This window comes from Leptonychotes weddellii, chromosome 2, assembly GCF_054177405.1.
Source record: "Leptonychotes weddellii isolate Sample4059 chromosome 2, ASM5417740v2, whole genome shotgun sequence".
Taxonomy (NCBI): domain Eukaryota; kingdom Metazoa; phylum Chordata; class Mammalia; order Carnivora; family Phocidae; genus Leptonychotes; species Leptonychotes weddellii.
Genome location: NC_138370.1, coordinates 49,482,094 through 49,503,789, shown reverse-complemented (window position 1 = coordinate 49,503,789; position 21,696 = coordinate 49,482,094). Strand labels below are relative to the sequence as shown.

Here is a 21,696-nt window from a genome sequence, read left to right as displayed (position 1 = left end):
GCTGTTCCGCCTCTAAGCCTTGCTAGATTGTAGCCACTAGCAACCAGGCTGCAATAATTTCCCTTTGATGACATCATCCACTGTGGAAGAACCCAGTTGCTTCAGCGAGTCGAACTACATACAGTTCTAACCCTCATCAAATATGGCATCTCCCTCGCCTGCTGCCGCAGGGGTGGAAGAAATGGCAGTGTTTTTTTAAGCTAGCGAGCTTTTCTTTTTCTTTTTCTTCTTCTTTTTAAAAATTCTAATCATGGATGCTTCTTCCGATCCCTATTTGCCTTATGACGGGGGAGGAGACTGTATTCCCTTGAGGGAATTACATAAAAGAGGTAATACCATCCCTTGCTGTGAAGCCTCTGTTGGTATGTTTTGCATGTGGCTGGGCGGTTCTCTAGTTTAAACAGGTCCTGGATTGTCCTTTAAATATTGCAGTATGTTGTTTAGTTGCCCTGGAATGTTAGTAAGGGGCAAATGGAGCCTTCTGAGTAGCTAGCTCTGTAGTCGTCTCTGATTGTTTTCTCTGTGCAGATTAGTACTGCTTCAGATCACATTGGACTCAGACTCGGACTCTGACTCCATCTTCTATGTGAAAATCCTCTTTCTTTTTAACTGCGAAAATGAATTAATCCGCTTTTACAGCTAACTAGAGTCATGTTAGCACCTAAAAAGTAATGTTTTTCTTCCTTTGGAAAACTTATGTGTTTCCTTTAATTTATACAGAGAAATCAAATGTGTGTCTGTGTACCTGTATGTTTCAGCTGCTGCCAGTTACCATGTAGCTTTTGCCACCACAAAGTAAATTTATAGTAAAAGCTCTGCCTACATTTTAGAACACTTTAAGATGGCAATAAAGATGAACAATTTTTATATTAGTATTTTTCATTTAATAGGTATTTTAGCTGATTAACATTAAACTACATTGTCTTCTACAGGTATTTCATAAAAATTGATAAAAACAATGAGGGTAGTTTTTACACACCAGAAAAAATAATAGTCAATAATTTGTAAAAACCGGAAAAGCACCCAGCATTCATGTAAATCGTTTAGAAGGTACTGCCTGGGTCTTCATAAAACTGATTACATGTTAATAAAACTGTCCTTTTAAAATTTTTCTTAAACTAATCTAAAAATAGACTGGTTGGTAGTTGTTCTAGAAAAAAATTGAACCTTAAGAAAAATCTCTTAGGTAATTTCATTTTTGAGCCACGTTAATTTGAATTACTGCGTGATATTATAAACTCATTTTATGTTTTAACCCAAACTTTTATTTATGAAGCAAAAAAGGAAGTCATGATTTTCCTGAGCATATTTGGCCTGCTTTATTTAAAATATAATTTGTATTCTGATAACACCTTTTTTTTTTTTAGTATTCAGTTCCATTAGGATTAGAAAATGTTAAGATATTCAGCAAAAATTGATTGCATTGTGTCTGCTAGACACTATTTTAGGCTCTGAACAGTTGTAACATAGAATATCCTATAGTATCTGTTGTTAGTAAAAGCTTGCTTTGCAGATTTTGAGAAAAACTATATGAAGATCATGTTAACATATAGTGTACTTTCTCTTACAGAGTTGCTCTCAATAAAATTTCTCTATATAAGTATGTATACATATTTTAAACATTTGGGGAAATATTTAAAAGCATAGAAAGAAAATAAAAATTTCTCATAATCTTACCACCCAGAGGTTTTTTGTTTTGTTTTTTAATTTTTCAATTCTTCATATGTTCATAAACTCTCCTTTTTCCTATGTTTTCATCATTCCTTGTCTGGTAAGGATTTCTTTAAACAGGAAGCAATGTGAATGAATGGTGACTGTTCAAATGTCACAGTATTTGTTAATCAGTAATTAAACTGTAAAACAAGACAAACTGTGTTTTCTCTGAGCTATTACAACATCTGTTTGTTGATGGTGATAAACCAGAAAACCTGGGCTTGGGAAATTTAAATTCCCAGTGTTAAGCTTGACAGTCTTTGACTGAACTTACTATGGACTCCATTTCTGTATGAGATATGCAAATAATAAGAAATAAGCTAAAGCTTATGTGAGAGTAAGGCATGGTTATTGATGTGGTTATTACTAAAACATAAGCTTTTTGTTTCTCTTACAATTTCATAAACGGTCTTTAGGAATCTTGCTTAAGGTCAATCAGGCACATTCTTGGCAGCCCAAATAGGTGCCTTATCCCTTGATGAGACTTACTGTAATAGAAACCAATCTTATTTGAAAGTAACATTGTGTCTTTGTAGTACAGATCAGTCAGTTATTAGGCTCACTTGACTGTGCTGTGGTATCCCGATATCTATGGATAAGAGGTTATTTGTTTTCCATAATTTATGACCTATTGTAGACATGGGTCAACACAAAGGAACTGGAGATGTAGAAACAAGCAGCTAGCATAAATCAAGAAAACTGAATCAGCTTTCCTGTAAGGGCAAAATTATAATGACTAGAAATATCTCTTTAGGCTGATGAAGAATGAAGAGGCAGATAGTCAAAATGTAAAATCGTAAAGGATATCAATAAAGTAAATATGAATCTGTTAATGAATCTCTGAGCACTAAAGTTAGGGATTACCTTTGTGGAGTAAATAAAATTCAGTTCTATTTTTCAAGGTGAGATGGTAAATGATGAAGCTTCCTACTTAAGTGGATAATATAGAGACTGGAAATATAAGTAAATTAAACGTAGAATTAATTAATATGTTGTTGATAGATTAGAAATTAAGATGGCATTTTAGAAATAGCCATTTTCTAAATATACAGAAACTATCAAGTTTTTTCATACAGAAACTATCAAGTTTTTTCATACAGTGTCTCTTCCATTTTTATAAGAAAAAAAATAAAACACTTGGTTCATTTGGATTGTTAATTTTAATACTTTGACTTTTTCTTAATTTGTTCATGAAGTTTAAGTAGTTTGGGGAGTTGAATTCTTTTCTTCTACCAGGCCTTTCTTTTGGATTTGCTCTTTTGGACTTTGAGCCTCCTTTTACTCCATAAGAGAATCTTTAAAAATTATTTGAATATTAAATGTTTCATTCAAGTATTTATTGAGTTCTTGTATATATAAGGTACTATTAGGTGCTGTGGAGAATGATGGTGGTAGTAATAGTAATATTGATAATAACTAATACTTAGTATAGAATTTACTACTATTTGCCAGATACTTTTGTAAGTGCTTTAGGTATATTCATTCATGTGTAACAAATCATTTAATTCCTCCTCATAGATTTGTGACTTAGGTACTATTATGATCCCCATTTTCCTGTTGACAAAACTGAAAGAAATCATAAAGAGAAGTCAGGATTCAATCCAGATGATAAGGCTTATACTCCAATTACGGGGAAATACTGCTTCTCACTATGTATATCCCTGTAATACTTGGCATTTGGAGCCTGGCAGGGCAAAAAAAAAGCTTCCCAAGTTTAAAAACAAAGAAACAAAGCCCAAGGAAGTAAATATATTTCTAGTGAATGGTATAGAGTGCGTGGTCTGTGGGATTTTAGGGGAGGAAGAGATCAGTCTCCTTTTGACAAGTGCTATTCAAAGTAGGCCAAGTTTTCAAGTGCACAAGGGAATTTGATAGGACACTCCTGGTAGAGAGGATAGAATGAGTAAATGCTCTGATGGGAGTAAATGCCTAGTATGTTGTTTCCTGATTAGTTTTGTTTTATCAGTAGGTCAGTTAAGGGGGCAGTATAGCTAGGCAGAAGAGTGCCAGATCCTAGAGGAGCTTGAATGCCAGACTAATGATGGTCTTAAAGCACAAAATATGGGGACTTCCTATTGAAATAAATGTTTGGGGTCTTATTAAGTTTCTGCCTGAAGTTATTTTGTGATATTCTTTAGCTCAGAAATGTATTTGAGTAAAGCTTTTTTTGTTACTGTTATAATAGATGAGTTTTTTCATTTTTATTTCCTCCAAAAAGTATCATTAGTTAGCATTTTTTGGCACATTATTTGGAAATCCAGGTGATAGGTGATATTTTACTGCCGAAGTGTCATTCTGTAGGCTCTTTTTTTTTTTTTTTTTTATGTTTCTCTGGATGTCTTACAACTGACTTTTTAAGTTTTTATTTATTTATTTGTTTGTTTGTTTGCCAGAGAGAGAGAGAACAAGCAGAGGGAGCGGCCGGCAGAGGGAGAGGGAGAGGCAGACTTTCCGCTGAGCAGGAAGCCTGATGTGGGCTCCATCCCAGGACCCTGGGATCATGACCTGAGCCAAAGGCAGATGCTTAACCAACTGATTCACCCAGGTCTCCCCATTCTCTGTAGGCTCTTTGTAAAATGAGTTTAGGATCCAGGTCCTTATTTTATTTCCATTACCTCTTTTAGCCAACTAGAAAATTAAATCTCTTCTTACAGATTTATTCATCTAAGTGTCTGTAAATTAAAAGAACAAATATTCTTTATTTGATGTCAGAAACTCTTTGTATTCTAAAACAATAGTATAAAAACAAAGCCTGTGTTTAAATTTATTTTGCTCGTAGTATCTGAATTTAAAACCTTCAATAAAATCTGGTTCATATTACATTACTATCTAGCTCTATTTTCTAAAAATAACCAACACTTTACTATGATTTTTTTTTTATACCTCACGGCTTGTTGTTAAGTCAGAAATGCTTTGTGTATCAGGATTTCAAAATGTGAGCAGATCTCCTGCCATGTTGAGTAGGTTTGTAATTTTGGCTATTTTCCTGGCATTGAGGTCTCTGCTTTGTGCCTACACAAAGCCACAGGAGACTGGTGGCTTAAATTATATTTTAAAGTTTTGGTTTTGTTTTTAAATAAACACATGTTTAATTTGTAATATTTTGGAGTCCATTACAACCTTAATTAAATCAAAAAGATTTTGTTTCTGTCGTTTATTCCTCTTGCCACTTTTGTCTTTTATTCATGTAATATACAAATTATCTTACATTCAGAGATGATAAATGAACATGAAATTTGTTTCCAATTATACAGGTGTCTTAATACCCACTTTATCATCTCTACCTAAGGATGTAGGCTTTTTATTTTGGGATGGCAATGGAGCAGAGAAGAAAACCGTGAATTGAGTAATGGACTCCGCATTGCTACTGACTGGTTGTGTATCTTTGGTCAACTTCTTTGGAATTTGGTTTTAATTTCCAAGTCTTTACAGTTTAAATCCTAGTTAAATATGACTGTGGATGACAGGACAAATTTCAAGAGCATATACTTTATTCATTTCTCCAGTGGACATTTAATTGACCACCTACTAAGAACTTAGCACTGTGCTTGCCATACCTTTTTAATCTTTCATTTGGGAGTCTGCTAACATTCTGGAACTTCCATTATCAACTTACATTTACTTTCTTCTCCCTCACCAGGATGACCATTTCTTATCATTAAGGTCACAGAGGGAAGGGGAAAAAAAAAAACAAAAACACAACTGGGACTAGACTTCCTGTTCTTAATATACAGAAGAAAGTGGGTAGTCAGAATATGTAGAATTTTGGATTTCTGCCTGTCTTCCTTCATAATTTAAAAAAAGTGTATATGTTGTGTGTATGTGTGTGTGCTTGCGTGTGTGTGATCGGACAGTAGTTTACGTTATGACTTTAAATGCCAAGGATCACAGCTCCCACATCTTTTGAGATGGAGTCTAGACATAATAAGTTCTAGTCTTAAGTAAATAAATGTATACCTACTTTTTCATCCCAGCCTACTATTTGGCTACTCCCTTGGAGAAAAGACAGGCTGCTGAACATGAGTGACTGTGAAATTTACTAATAAGCTTAGTTTAAGGAGTAACAGGTGCTTTTTTTTTTTTTTCCAGTTCACTTTAGCAAATATATATTGAGGGTTAGTGGGTGGGAATATAAATGTTTTTTGTGGAAAAGCAGATAATTTTGTTAATGTCTGTATTTTAGTTCAGTGTTTGTCAAATTGCAGATTTTAACATGTTGGTCTTGAAATCAACTGGGTAGTGACTAGTATCAAAAAAAGAGAAAGAAAATAGTAAAGTATGACTGTATTTGCCAAAAAGTAAGTATACTAAGCTTTGGTTTTACTTGGGTACATATCTGTATACTTTTCTCACTATGTCAGTGAGAAATGTTTCTTGCTATGGGCCACAGTCACAAAAGTTTGAAAAACAGTTTCTAGGTATATACCTGGAGGGGCAGTTAGCTCTCCCTGGGGTAAAGGTAGGCTTCTTAGGGCCCCAAATGAATCTGGAACAACCTGATGATGAGAATGGGATGTGTTATTGTCACAGACCCCTGCTAAAACATAGGGATGTGAGTGCTGGTAGCAAAGCAGTGTCCAAGAGTACTATTGCAACAGTTTTTCAATATAGCATTTTAATTAATATAGGACAAGTGGTCTGGAACCAAAGGCAAAGAGGGATAATAATGGTGAAGGGTAGGATTGCATTAATTGTTTGAAAGCTAAGTGCATGTGCTCAAGTGTTTTGGGAAAAGGCACTACCTAAGAGTTCTTAACTTACTAGGGGAGAAGAGTGTCCACATATCTTATAGTATACATATGCAGGTAAACTAACCATGAAATTATTTTTTAGTCAGTATTCAATAGTGGTAAGAAATGCCTTTGGAATCACACTGCTTGAATTTGAATCCCTGTTAATTACTTTGTAGATGTATGACCTTAACTCTCTGTGTTTTGTTTTTCTAATTTATGAAATGGAGTAATACTTATTTCATGGGGTTGTTGTGAGGATTAAATGAGCTAATATATGTAAAGTGCCAAGAACAATATCTGGTGGGCCAAGTGCCAAGAACAATATAGATATTGTTTTATTGTTATTAGATACCAGATAGATAATAGTGTCTGGCTTCTAGGTGTGAAAGATTTTTTAAAACTGATGTAGTCTAGTTTATCTGTTATTTCTTTTGTCACTTGTGCTTTGGTGTTCTATTTGCAAAACCACTGCCTAACCCAAGGTCATAAGCATTTACTCCTCTGTTTTCTTTTAAGAGTTTTATAGTTTTAGTTAGCCCTTACGTTTAGATCTGTGATCCATTTTGAGTTAATTTTTGTTAGTGTGAAGTACACGTCCAGCTTTATTCTTTTGCATGTGGATAGCCAGTTGTCCCAGCATCATTTGTTGAAAAGACCAACTCTTTTTTGTTTAGATTACAGATATTGGTAAATGAATTTTTGTTTACATAGGTATATATGAATTTTTTACATAACTGTTTATAGAAGCATTTTTCATAATAGCCAAAAGGAGGAAACAATCTAAATGTCCATCAGTGGGTGAATGGATAAATAAAATGCGGAATATCCATAAATGTAATATGCACTCATAACAAGTAATGAAGTACTGATATGTGCTGCAACATGGATGAACCTTGAAAACATTATGCTAAATAAAAGAACTCAAATACAAAAAACTACATATTGTATGATTCCATTTATATAAAATGGCAAATAGGCAAATCCATATAGGCAGAAAGATTAGTAGTTGCTATGGAATGGGGCGGGGTAGAAGAGATAATAAAGTTCTGCATCTGGGGAAAAAATAAGACAAAGTTCTCTTATCAATAAATTTATTTTTGCTGGACACTTGGGTGGCTCAGTCGGTTAAGCGTCTGCCTTCGGCTCAGGTCATGATCCCAGGGTCCTGGGATCCAGCCCTATGTCGGCCTCCCTGCTCAGTGGAGAGTCTGCTTCTCCTTCTACCTCTGCCCGCCCCGCCCTGCCCCCGCTCTGCTTGTGCTCTCTGTCTTTATTTCAAATAAATTAAAATTCTGTAACTTGCTTTAAAAAATTAAGCTTTTTGGGTGCCTGGGTGGCTCAATCAGTTAAGCGTCTGCTCAGGTCATGATCCTGGGGTCCTGGGATCGAGTCCCACATCAGGCTCCCTGCTCATCAGGGAGCCTGATTCTCCCTCTGCCTGCCACTCCCCTGCTTGTGCGCGCTCTCTCTCTCTCTGACAAATAAATAAAATCTTAAAAAAAAAAAAAGATAAATAAATTTATTTTTGCAAGAAAACTGCAACTCAGTTAATAGCTCAATTCGATAATTTTTCTTGCTTACTGAGCGATTTTAATGTTGGTGATACTTGAACTATTGAAATATTGTTGGTGATATTTGAATTACAAAATGTTCATTTCATAGAAAGATTGGTTATTGACCATAGATTTTAGAAATGTGTTTCTGTGTCCATACCAGGTGGGCATAGTGGATTAAATTATCTATTGAAAAATCTACAGGATTTTAGCTTAATATACAATTGTAGAAGAGCTCGTTGTTCAAATTTGTAAGACATTTCCCCCCCCCCCGCCAATTTGTCATTTTGTCATTCTTTGGGTTAAGAGTAATGCCATATGAATAATGTAATGCAGCCTGGTGAAGTTTTAAATACCAGAATATTTGAGCAGAAACAATAACTCGTGTTTGTTGATTTCCTATTTATCAGATTTATTATTAGATATTTTACATGATTTATCTCCAGTTTACACATCATACTCTAAAAGTGGGTGAAAAAACCCAGGCACCTCGAAGAGGTTAGTAACTAGCTTGCGCAGGATCTAGTTCTATAGCTAATAGGTGGCAGAGCTGGAATTTGACTTTAGGCCTTTCTGATCTCCAAGTGCATTAAGGTAATGGAATTCCTCTACTAGGTCACTCTGAAAAGAAGGCCGTCTTTTTTCCAGTCTCTCCCCCCACCCCGCCCCCAAACCATTGTGTAGTAGAAGGATAATCACTGGCATCTGGTAGTCAGACCTCCAGAAAAGTTTTTCATTTTTTTCTTAACTTTGGAAACTACTGCTTTCAGATTATACTTTCTTACAATCCAAGTAGCAGCAACTATCCTATATCCTTTTGAAGTGAAGTCATTGAAATTAATAGGCCCCCAGTGTCTTTGTATCACAGTGCTCCAGATTTACATTTCCAGGAGAGAGTTTTATCAGTCTAACTTGGATCCTTGGCCTTTTTCTTAGCTGGGGAGGGGAGGACACCTTGATTGATGCTCTCACAAAGACTACATGCAATAAGGGATAGAAGTTTCCTAAAAATAATTGGATTCTGTTACAGAAAGAAAGGGAAGGGGTTTTTAGGTGGGTAGAAACAATAAGGGACCATTATACAAAGAAAGATCCTAATCTGAGGACAGCTCCTTGTTAATGTGGTTATTTTATGTTTGGAGATATACCTGGTTATTGATATTCAATATCTGGGCACGTGTTTGAGGAAAAATATCAAGAACAAGAAAAAAGTTAAAAATTTAAAAATTGGGGAAGAGGGTAATTAGTTAGGCTCACATATGTTTATTGCATGTACTGTTTGTAATGCAAACTAACCTGGAAGTTTAAATTACAGTATGTCACAGCAGTTAATCTGAAGTACACTGAAAATGACGTGCATATGCACTTAATAATATGAGATAGTTTTTAGAAAGTAGGCTCAGTAATGAAGAGCTTGTAAATAAGTGTGGCTAGTATGATCTCATCTATATTTTTTCGTTATAGGAAAATGTTAAAGACTGAAGCCGGTTGCCAGTTTAACTATTATAACTTTTGTTTTACTTAATTCCCTCTCCTTGCCTCCCCAGCAAACCTTATGTAGTCATGTGAGGATTGGTTCTTCATCTGTTCTTTTTTCAGTCCATGTCTTACTGCAGAAACTCAAACCTTTTTTACTTAAAGCCTTCTGAAACCTAGAAACCTATCACTTACAACTCAAAGATACTGGCTTTTAAAATTTTGCCTTTTCAAATTAATTTAAAAGCCTAAATTTGAAACTCAGAAGCAACAATAATGACTCTTGTTTTCTGTGCTGTGCTTTGTATTTCTTTTCCTCTGGCAATAAATGCCTCACTGAATTGGTAGGAGAAGAATGTGTGGAGAGGACAAGGAAATAGTGTTGGGTAAGGAACCTTGATCAGTATTTTCTAAAGGCATTCTGGTGCACCTCCACTGCTGTCTTCACAGATAAGTAAATGCAAGCTGTATGTGCCTTGAGAAATGGGATGGCAGGGCTAAATAATGTCATTTTGTGTTAATAGAGTGCATTTACTGAGGACAAAGAAAGGGAAACTCAGGGAAGTGTGGCCTGACCACCTTTATTTCATCCCATAAATCTCTTTGTCTTATAGATTTCCTTTCCAGATACCAGCTTTAGGAAAGCCATATTATAATTTTCTAATTAATCAACCCTTGAAGTATTATTTTAGGAAAGAGAGAGATCTACTTTATGTACATATTAATGTATGTATGTATTTTAATTTGTGCTTGTGGCATTTACCTACAAGATACATGCTTCATTCATGCATAAGACAAGTTGAGAGGTGAAGCTGGATAACTTGTACTGTTGCTTATAAACATTTTATTAACACATAAATAATTTATTTGTATTTATCTCATTTTAATATATGTAAGTTAAACTTTATACAAATCTGGGTTGCAGTGAACTATACACAAAGAAATGATACATTAGGAATATTTTAAAATCATTGTTATTGTTAGGATACATTATACCTTTAAAATTACTCCTAATGTGGGATATGTAGGCACTTCTATGATCCTGTCAGAAATGAATGTTCCCTACCTAGGTTAGAGTAGGATAGAAAATTTTTCCTTTTCTCCTTCTTCATACTACTCAGATTTCCATGTTTGGCAGAACAAACTATAAAAGAAATATATGAAATGTCATACATACTGAAGTAGAAGTTTGAAATTTTTTTTAAATAGCTGATTCTTGAATTTTATTTAGCAGTCCTTTTGTAATAACAGATTTTATGAATTAATTTTTCCAATATTCCAATATTGATAAATTTATTTTTGTATAAATTTCATGAGTATGAACTCCTTTCATATATTAATTCTTTGGTAGAATTTCTTTGTAAGTTTTCAAGTAGACAGTTAAAAGACAATATGCAATAAAAGATCATAAGGAAAGCACATAAATGAAAAGTTATACTCATCCTGGTGCAATATTTTATTTGTTGTTATTATACTAGTATTGACTATATTCCCTATGCGGTACTTTCCATCCCCGTGACTTACTTATTTTATTACTGGTGGTTTGTTCCTCTTAATCCCCTTCACTATTTTATCCATTCTCCACCCCCTTCTCCTCTGGCGGTGACCAGTTCTGTATATTTAGGAGTCTGTTTCTGTTTTTTGTTTGCTTTGGGATTTAGATTCTACATATAAGTGAAATCATATGTTATTTCTTTTTCTTTTCTGTCTTGTCTTTTCTTTCTTTTCTTTCCTTCCTTCCTTCCTCTTTCTCTTTCTTTCTCCCTCTCTCTTTCTTTCTTTCTCTCTCTCTCTTTCTCTCCCTTTCTTCTTCCCTCCCTCCCCCACTTCCTTCCTTCCTTACCTCCCTCCCTCCCTCCTTCCTTCCCTGACTTATTTCAGTTAGTATAATACCTTCTAGGTCCATCCATGTTGTTGCAAATTACTATTCCATTATGTATAGATACTAAAATCTCTTTATCCATTCATCATACATAATGCTGCAATAAACATAAGAGTGCATTTATTTTTTTCTGATTAGTGTTTTCATTTTCTTTAGGTAAATACCCAGAAGTGAAATTATTGGGTCATACAGTTTCTCTGTTTTTAAGTTTCGAGGATCCTTCATACTGTTTTCCATAGTGGCTGCACCAGTTGCATTCCAGCAGTGCATAAGGTTCTCTTTTTTCCACATCCTCACCAACTTGTTGTATTTTGTCTCTTTGGTAATAGTCATTCTGATATGAGGTGGTACCTCATTGTGGTTTTGATTTGTGTTTCCCTGATGATGAGTGATGTTGACTTTTCTTTCATGTGTCTGTTTGCCATCTGGATGTCTTCTTTGGAAAAATGTTGATTTAGGTCCTCTGCTCATGTTTTAATTGGATTTGTGTGTGTGTGTGTGTGTGTGTGTGTGTGTTGAGTTCTTTATATAACTTGGATATTAACAACTTATCAGATACATCATTTGCAAATATCTTCTCCCATTCAGTGGGTTGCCTTTTCACTTTGTTGATGGTTTTCTTCATGGTGCAAAAGCTTTTCAGTTTGTTGTAGTCCCAGTTGTTTACTTTTGCTTTGGTTTCTTTTGCTTGTGGAGGCAGATCTCAAAAAATATTGCTAAGGCTGATGTCTAAGTTTACTCTGTAGGGTTTTTTTTGTTTTGTTTTGTTTCTTTTTTGTTGTTTTAGGGGTTTTATGGTTTCTAGTCTCACATTTAGATCCTTAATCCATTTTGAGTTTATTTTTGTTTATGGTGTATGAAAGTGGTCCAGTTTCATTGTTTTGCATGTAGCTTTCCAGTATCCCCATCATCATTTGTTGGGAGACTGTCCTTTCCCCATCGTGTATTCTTGTCTCCTTTGTTGTAGATTATTTGAGCATATAAATGTGGGTTTGTTTTTGGGGTCTCTATTCTGTTCCATTGATCTCTCATCTTTATTGTGCCAGTATGTTACTACTTTAATTACTATAGCTTTGTAGGATAATTTAAAATCTGGGCTTATGATACTTTCAGCTTTGTTGCTTTCTCAAGATTGCTTTGGCTATTTGTGGTCTTTTGTGGTTCCATACAAATTTTAGGATTATTTTTTCTACTTCTGTGAAAAATGCTATTCGTATTTATAGTAGGGATTGCTTGTGAATCTGTAGATTGCTTTGGGTAGTATGGACATTTTGACAATATTAAGTCTTCCAATCCATGAGCATGGTATATCTTTCCATATATTTGTGTTGTCTGCAATTTCTTTCTTCAGTGTCTTTTGGTTTTCAGAATATGGGTCTTTTACTTCCTTGGTTAAATTTATTCCTAGGTTTTTGTTTTTTTTTTTTTTTAGATGCAATTGTGAATGGGATTGCTTTCTTAATTTTTTTCTGCTAGTTTTTTATTAGTGTATAGAAATGCAACAGATTACTCTGTATTGATTTTTTTTATCCTGCAACTTTATTGAATTCATATATTCTTTTTTTTTTTTTTAAGATTTTTATTTATTTATTTGAGGGAGAGAATGAGATAGAGAGCATGATGGGGGGAGGGTCAGAGGGAGAAGCAGACTCCCCGCCGAGCAGGGAGCCCGATGCGGGACTCGATCCCAGGACTCCAGGATCATGACCTGAACCGAAGGCAGTCGCTTAGCCAACTGAGCCACCCAGGTGCCCTGAATTCATATATTCTAATAGTTTCTTGGTGGAGTTTTTAGGGTTTTCTGTATATAGTATTATGTCACCTGCAGATAACGACAGTTTTACATCTTCCTTACTGATCTGAATGCCTTTTCTTTTTCTTGTCTGATAGGTCTTCCAGTACTGTGTTGAATAAAAATGGTGAGAGTGGTCTTGTTTCTGATCTTAGTGGAAAAGCTTTCAGCTTTTCACCATTAAGTATGATATTAGCTGTGGTTTTGTCCTATTTAGTCTTCAGTATATTGTAATATGTTCTCTTTGTACCCACTTTGTTGAGTTTTTATCGTAAACAAATGTTGAATTTGTCAAATGCTTTTTCTGCGTCTGTTGAGATGATCATATGATTTTTATCCATTTTGTTAATGTACATCACATTGATTTATGGATATTGATTAATCTTTGCCTCCCTGGAATAAAGTCTACTTGATCATGGTGAATCATGCTTTTGATGTATTTTTGAATTCTTTTGCTAATGTTTTGTTGAGGATTTTTTGCATCTGTGGTCATCAGGGATACTGGTCTATAATTTTCTTGTTTTAGAGTATTTTGGTCTGGCTTTGATGTCAGGATAATGTAGGCCTCATAGAATGGAAGCACTGAAAGCTTTTCTTCCTTTTCTATTGTTTGGAATAGTTTGAGAAGGATAGGTATTAACTCTTCTTAACTCTTCTTTAAACTGCTCTTTTGCAATTACAAACTTTATTTTTTTAGTATTTAAAATATATTTTAATGAGAACTTATTCTCACTACCTTTCAATAAAAATGATTTACGTTTTTTAATATGAAATTGCTCTGGCATTAGGTCTTAACTGCTTCCTGATCTATAGGGTTTAGATGCCACCACACCACTAATTCCCTAGTACTCTTTTTTTTTTTTTAAAGATTTTATTTATTTGTCAGACAGAGAGCGCACACAGGCGGGGGAGCGGTAGGCAGAGGGAGAAGCAGACTCCCCGCTGAGCTAGGAGCCCACGTGGGACTTGATCATAAGACCCTGGGATCATGACCTGAGCCAAAGGCAGACGCTTAACTGCTTAACCAACTAAGCCACCCAGGCATCCCTCCCCAGTACTCTTGAGGCACGTATTAGACATGTCCTCCTCTGCTGGACGTCCTTGTGGCAACTTCAGGGGCTTGATTCTTATCAAATGTTTAACCACTTTCAGTTTTGCATTCTCTGAAGGGATATTCGTGTGAACTTGAGTATGTGCTTTTTCTAACCCAAGCATCTTTATTATATCTTTTTCCCAATATGGACTTTTTTTTAAAAGATTTTATTCATTCATTTGAGAGAGAGAGCACAAGCAGTGGGAGAGGCAGAAAGAGAGAGACCAGGAGACTCCCGGCTGAACAGGGAGCCCAATACCGGACTAGATCCCAGCACCCTGAGATCATGACCAGGGCCCAAGTCAGATGCTTACCCATCTAAGCCACCCAGGCGCCCCAGCAATTTGGACATCTTTTTGTACTTTTTATTCTGGTAACAATATGTAGGTTATGAGGGTACTGTGAGTCCCCTACCATATTTTCAATGATCTGTAGGTGAAGGCTGGAACACTTTATCTGGAATTCTTGGTAAATATTTGATGAATGCAATCTGTACAAATGAGAGACTCTGCACCTTTTATCACAGTTTGTAGTCTGCCTGGGGGCCTCTGAAATGTTGAGCCCAAAATCCCTGCCTTGAGTGTGGTGACTGTTGTCTTCAGAGGCTATGAGAAATAGAAAATAGATCCGTGGGTCAAAAGTGTCTTGGAAATGGACAGTTCCCACTTCTGTACTATTAAAAAACGAGGAGAGGCAGAGCAGAGGACAGACCACTAAGTGTGACACTCCACAAGTACAAACTTTAAAAAAATATGTTAATTGATTTCACATTCAGTATAATGTCTTTCAGTTTTCGGTAATAGCCCCTACAATGAGTAAGGAACAGGATAAAAGAGAAATTAAAGCCAGATTGAAATGTCTGCCCTTCTCTTCCTGGGGATTCCATTTAGTTGTATATATCGGAGCCAGAGAGATATTCTAATCATTTCTGTCTCAGCAAAAATTTTTATTTTACTTTCATACCAAAATCTTCCTTGGTTACTCTCCAAGCCAGTTTGATAGTAGGAGTCACAAGAATGATCCAGATTTCTTTTAGAAATAATTGACTCTGTGTGTCTGTGTGTTCCTCCAAAACCAAAAACATCAATCAGTATTTCTCCCTATAATATGCTTTTTTCAAACACCATTGCTCTGTACGTAGAAGCAAATAGGGGTGATGGGACAGACTGACCTACAAACAGTCTGTTGGGGACATGAACTGCTCTGGCTAAATCCCATGCTAACATGTCCTGTATCGGCCCCAGAAGTTTTAAGGGACACAACCTAAAAGCCCCAAAACACAAAACATTGGTTCACAGGGTCCTCTGGTTTAAAAAGTTTGAATCCTTAATTTCTGGTTTTCAGATATTTTGAATTGCTGCATAGTTTTGTCAGTTAGATGTCAGAGTAGTTTCTGCAGAGTAACTTTTTGAAAATCATTAAACACAAGACCCATAGTTAGTGTAAATATTGTTTATTGTGTTGCTGTACCTTTTGCTAAAATGAGTGTCTACTTTTGTACTTCCTGCTTTATGTCTGTGGGAGTAATAAATGCTTCATTTGCTTATCATTTTTGTGGTGCAAACAGCTTGACAATTCTTATCATGGGGCTGGTGACATATTATGTGGATATATGTTAAGTAGTATAGAAATTTTGCTTTTTATTTTTTGAATAGAAGAGTAATAATTAAAATCAGCAGTCCATGTTTCTTTAACTCTACCCAAATAAAAGCAACATGGGGTGGGAGGAGTTGGAAGTTTTCAAAATATATCATGGCAGACTTTTAAAAAACATTTTCTTTTAATTTCAGTCTTAGAGGTGTTGAAAAATAGTGAAAAGAATCCTCTGTACCTCTTACCCCGATTTCTGAAATGTTAACATTTTACCACATTTGTTTAGTCTGTCTCTTAATCTTTCTTTCACTGTTCTATATGCTATTCTCTATATATTTTGTGTGTGTGTATATATAATACATAAATAAATGTGTGTGTATACATAAATACTTCAGTTTGTATTTCCTTATGAGTGAACATTCCCTTATATATAGCCATAGTACAGTTTTCAAAAACAGAAAATTGATATTGATATGTACCATTGTCTGATCTACAGACTGTTTACAATTTTTCTAGTTATTTTACTCTGTCCTTTAATATAAAAAAAAAAACAAAACACCCAGTTTTTTTCCTGGTCCACATTCTAATAATCCAGGAGCACGTGTTACATTTAGTTGTCATGTCTTTTGAGTCTTCTTTAATCTAGAACAGTTTCTCGGTCGTTCTTTGTCTTTCATGACTTTGACATTTTTTGAAGAATGTAAGCCATTTATTTTGTAGAATTTCCTTCAATTTGTGTTTGTTTTTCCTTTTAAGATTGACTTTATGCATTTTTGTCCAGAAGTGATGTCATCATATCAGAAGGCCATAGAGACTTTTGATATGTCCCTCCAAAAACATTTTTAAAATTGCCAATTTTAATATTATCATATGGAAAGCAGAGTCAGAGATTCTCAAGTTTGTCAAGACATTATAAATACGCATTATGTTTATTCTCCAGTAATTTTTTCCTTAAGAAAATTTATGGCCTTTCAGCCAGCTTTTACCAGGTGGAAATTGCAGAGTAAAATCAGGGTAGAGGAAGAGAGAGCTAGTGTAAAAAGTATAAGGTTGTTTTATGTAAATCAGCATGGGCTGTTGCAGGGATTGGGCTTTTAAACCCTCAGCCAAGAATGATAAATTATTCATTCCTGGAGTACATCTGCCAAAACACTGAGATCAATATACTATTCTTCTTTTAGAAGGTTTATACTTTCCAAGGCAAATATTCAAATGTATCAAATAGGAAGGGAAGAGAGAACTGTGTTCTACGTGGGAGAAGTAAATAGACATCAAGTTTATTAGTACAGTATTCAATATTACATTGAGTCAGGGACAATGTTTTTGTTGCCTTTTATCTCCTATACTATCTAGAAGAGTGCTGGTAGGTAGAAAATTCCTAGTAAGCGTCTTCAGTTGAGTTTGGTTTGTGCTGTATAGACTTTAGATCAGTGGTTGGGCCAAATGCTGCTCTTCACTGTTTTGTAAATAAAGTATTATTGAAACACAGCCATACCCATTCATTATATACTATCTATGATTTCTTTTGTGCCACTATGGCAGAGTTGTGTTGTTGTGACTGTGGCCTCCAATGCCTAACGTATTTACTTCTGGCTCTTTTGCTGACCCTTCTTTTGGATTACAAACACTTTGGCATTAATTTTTTTTTCCTTATAAAGCGCACAGTAAGATGTTTACCACACTATGTGTAACTTATGGATTTATGCAAGTGTAACTGCAAAAAAAATTTTGAAAGTGGACTTCGCTGGGTTAGAGAGTATCTGTGTATTTAAATTTTGGTAACTTTGACTTCCGAGAGGGGTTATACCAGTTTATACTTAAACTAATAATTTTGTGGCAAGCCCTCCTTCCCCATAACATTGCCAACTCAGTGCATTAGTCAACTGTTTAATCTTTACCAGTCTGATAGAGAAAAATGATACTGTAGGTTTGATTCGTATTTCTCTTTTTTGTGTTGGATTGAACTTTTTAAATTGAAGAGTCATTTGTGTTGGATTGAACTTTGTAAATTTAAGTCTTTTTTGTGAATTGTCTTTCAGTGTCCTTCCTGGTACTTTTAAGTCTCTTATAAGTATATAGTGAACACATGTCAAATATTTATTTAGTACTAGTGAGGAAACTAGCTTGATGACAAAGCTGACTTAGATGAGGGTGTGTGAGATGAAATATCAGTGAAAAATTTTCTTACAGGGCAAAAACAAAAACCCCCAACACTACAACTCTAAGTATTATCTTTTCTGCTAGATGAAATTGAATTACATTTTTGCCAGATGAAAACAATAATTTTCAATTTATCCATCTTCTATAAGTCGTTATCTAACTTTTTAGAGTCTATGTCCTATAGAGATATGTCCTAATCAATAGAAAATAATAAATCAAAGTCCTCTTCCTCAGAGCAAAAGATGAGTATTAGGCAGGCTTATTTTTGATACTGTAGTATACGTTTGAAAGGACATGCCATGGTCTTTTGCTTTATCACCAAGTTTTGGATAACTTTTCTTGATGTTTTCCCTCCTTTATTTTATTATATTTCAAGTAATACTATTTCTTTTTGAATTGCTAGTGAACTGTTAAGAAGGTTACATAGTTCACCATTGTCTCTCATAAAACATACTGTTCTTTTTTGCTTTGTAGGAACTCATTATACAATGACTAATGGAGGCAGCATTAACAGTTCTACACACTTACTGGATCTTTTGGATGAACCAATTCCAGGTGTTGGTACATATGATGATTTCCATACTATTGATTGGGTGCGAGAGAAATGTAAAGACAGAGAAAGGCATAGACGGGTAAGTGTTTTCAGTAATTTTTTAATGTAGTGTATAACTAGATCATTTTAATAATATATATATATATATATATATTTTAAAGATTTTATTTATTTGACAGAGAGAGACACAGTGAGAGAGGGAACACAAGCAGGGCGGGTGGGAGAGGGAGAAGTAGGCTTCCCGCGGAGCAGGGAGCCCGATGCAGGGCTCGATTCCAGAACGCTGGGATCATGACCTGAGCCGAAGGCAGATGCATAACGACTGAGCCACCCAGGCACCCTTTAATAATATATTTTTGCCAATGATCTCAGGCTGCCAAAATATGTATTACGCATTAAAGTACATTTAGGTAAATTTCTACATTTTATAAGCAATGCATGTTTTTTTCTCTCTGTATGTAATTTTTTAAAAAAGTTTACTTACACCCCTGGAAAGGACTTGAGGTAACTTAAAATCAAGGAAGTATATTAAGACAAAAAAGGAAGGACTGGGAAAACACAGCACATGAGTTGGGGAGGAAGATCAAGGTATAGAAGTCAGCATGATTTTTGTCTTTGAGCAGCACAGCAGCTACAGTAAAAGAGGAAACTTGTTATATAATTCTTATTATTACAGAAGAAGCATATTGGAGAGATAGTTTCGTGGGATTTTACTGTTTTCTTTTATCTCCTTTCTCAGTTTTAAATGCTGAGATTTCTCAAATTGAGTCCTGTAAAGGGCATATTAAGTGTTGTAATGAATCACTAATAAAAAAAAGAATTACTTATATTGCAATAATATTTCCAATGGTTTTTATAGCAAATGTATATTTCAGATACATCTTGGGCTAAAGAGTTGGGTTAAAATTTCTTCAGAAATCAACTATTCCATTTGTAACATCAAAAAAAAAAAGAAATAGATAAATAAATTTCTGCTAAATTAAAAAAATAAAAAATAAAAATTTTAAAGTTATATACGTATTTTATCCATTAAATAAAAAACGTTTAAAAAAAGAATGGCTTTTACTAAAAAGTACAACTTGTGGGTTGTGACTTACTGATGTAATCCTAAAATAAATTTAAAAAAAACAACTCTCTTTGAAAAAATAAAATTCCAACTTCTAAAAGGTCGTTATAACTTTGAGGTCTGAAATTTACTTATAAATGAAAATAACTGCTTGTACAAATTAATTAAAACCTTTTTATATTGGGGCGCCTGGGTGGCTCAGATGGTTAAGCGTCTGCCTTCGGCTCAGGTCATGATCCTGGAGTCCCGGGATCAAGTCCCGCATCAGGCTCCCTGCTCGGCGGGGAGTCTGCTTCTCCCTCTGACCCTCCTCCCTCTCATGCTCTCTGTCTCTCATTCTCTCTCTCTCAAATAAATAAATAAAATCTTTAAAAAAAAAAAAAACACCTTTTTATATTAATGTATACATGTATAGTAAAGTTGAAAATAGAATGAGATTATTTTGTTTATGACAAGTATAACCCCTGAGATTCATCAGTCAAGATTTACTTTTTTTGGAAGACACAGTACAATCCGTGGTGATTTTCAAAGTTTTTCATCTCAGAACACTTATTTTATTTTATTATCTGAGAACACTTTTTTTAGAATTATTATTTTTTAATTTAAATTCAGTTAATTGCATATAGTGTATTATTAGTTTCAGAGGTGGAGTTCAGTGATTCATCAGTTATATATAACATGCAGTGCTCATTACATCAAGTGCCCTCCTTAATGCCCCTCACCCTGTTACCCCATCCCCCCACCCCCACCCCTCAGCAACCCTCAGTTTGTTTCCTATGGTTAAGAGTCTCTTATGGTTTGTCTCCCTCTCTGATGTCATCTTGCTTTATTTTCCCTCCCTTCCTCTGTGCTCTTCTGTTTTGTTTCTTAAATTCCACATGAGTGAAACCGTAGGATAATTGTCTTTTCCTGATTGACTTATTTTGCTTAGGATAATACCCTCTAGTTCTATCCACATCGTTGCAAATGGCAAGATTTCATTTTTTGATTGCTGAGTAATAATCCATTGTATATATATACCACATCCTCTTTATCCATTCATCAAGAACATTATTAAACTCTAAACTCTGAAGAGTTATTGAGGATGCCTAGGGAACTTAGTTTATGTGGTTATATTAATTGATATTTATCATATTCCATACAAAACCTGAGAAATTTAAAAGATGTTGATTTAAAAGTAACAAAACCCCATTACACATAACATCAAAACATACTTTTATGAAAACAAAACAAAACATATTTTTATGAAAAATAACTGTTTCTCAAAATAAAAAATATTTAATGACAGATTCCCAGTATAGAGATCAGGGTTGATATTAACAAGTTTGATTTTTTGTTAATACTGTATAATGAAATTGTCATCCTTATAAGGATCCTTATAAGATATAAGGAATCTGTTATCATTACAGTGATATATGTTCCATTTTTATAAATCTCATTATTACTGGTTTAATAAAAGACTGCTGGATTCTAATATCTGCTTCTGCATTCAGTCTGTTGTGATATGTTATTTGGGTTGAAATGTATGAAGAAAATCCAACCTCATATAGATGGGTAGTTGGAAAAGCTAGGACTATTTTAATAACCTTTTTATATCATTGTGGATAGTCTTTGATACTCTACCAAAGTGACAGGTGGTAGTTTCTTAAAGATTAGTTGCCAGTGGGTAATCTGAAACTATACCAATGAACTTTCTGTCTTTTGTTACATTAAAATCTGTTCACCTTCAATTCTAATGAATAATTTTGTCATATCATGCAATGATCATTTGGAAAATATTCACTGATTTATGCAGTTCTTTCAAGTGTTGACACTTTTCATTATACAATATAAAAAAATCACATTTGTTAATATCAACCCTGATCTCTTTAGAAAAGTCTTTTAAGTATTTGGAATCTGTCATCCTTACAGTGATAGATAAAAGTTTTCCAAAATTCTTGTTTTACTTGAAAGCTCAAATTCTGTCATTAGAAACAAATAGACATTCATTTCACTTGAAATGACAGACTTGGTTTGTTTTTGGGAAGATGCCTGTCAGATTCCCAAGTCTGAAAAACCATAGTTTGTTGTCTTTCTTTCTTT

General features: G+C 34.6%; 1 protein-coding gene across 10 annotated transcripts in view; it reads left to right on the top strand.

Annotated features, from left to right (window-relative positions):
- The window catches only part of CLCN3 (Cl-/H+ antiporter 3), an 89,276-nt gene that overhangs the window by 37,208 nt on the left and 30,372 nt on the right, over positions 1-21,696 (top strand). For 7 of the 10 annotated variants that reach the window (XM_081811042.1, XM_081811038.1, XM_081811033.1 and 4 more), the window contains one exon: positions 18,470-18,627. In XM_081811042.1, coding sequence (XP_081667168.1) covers positions 18,470-18,627 — 158 coding nt within the window. Of the gene's footprint in view, positions 1-53; positions 363-18,469; positions 18,628-21,696 lie in introns of those variants that run through there. The other 3 variants (XM_081811055.1, XM_006730119.3, XM_006730120.3) reach the window with 3 other exon arrangements.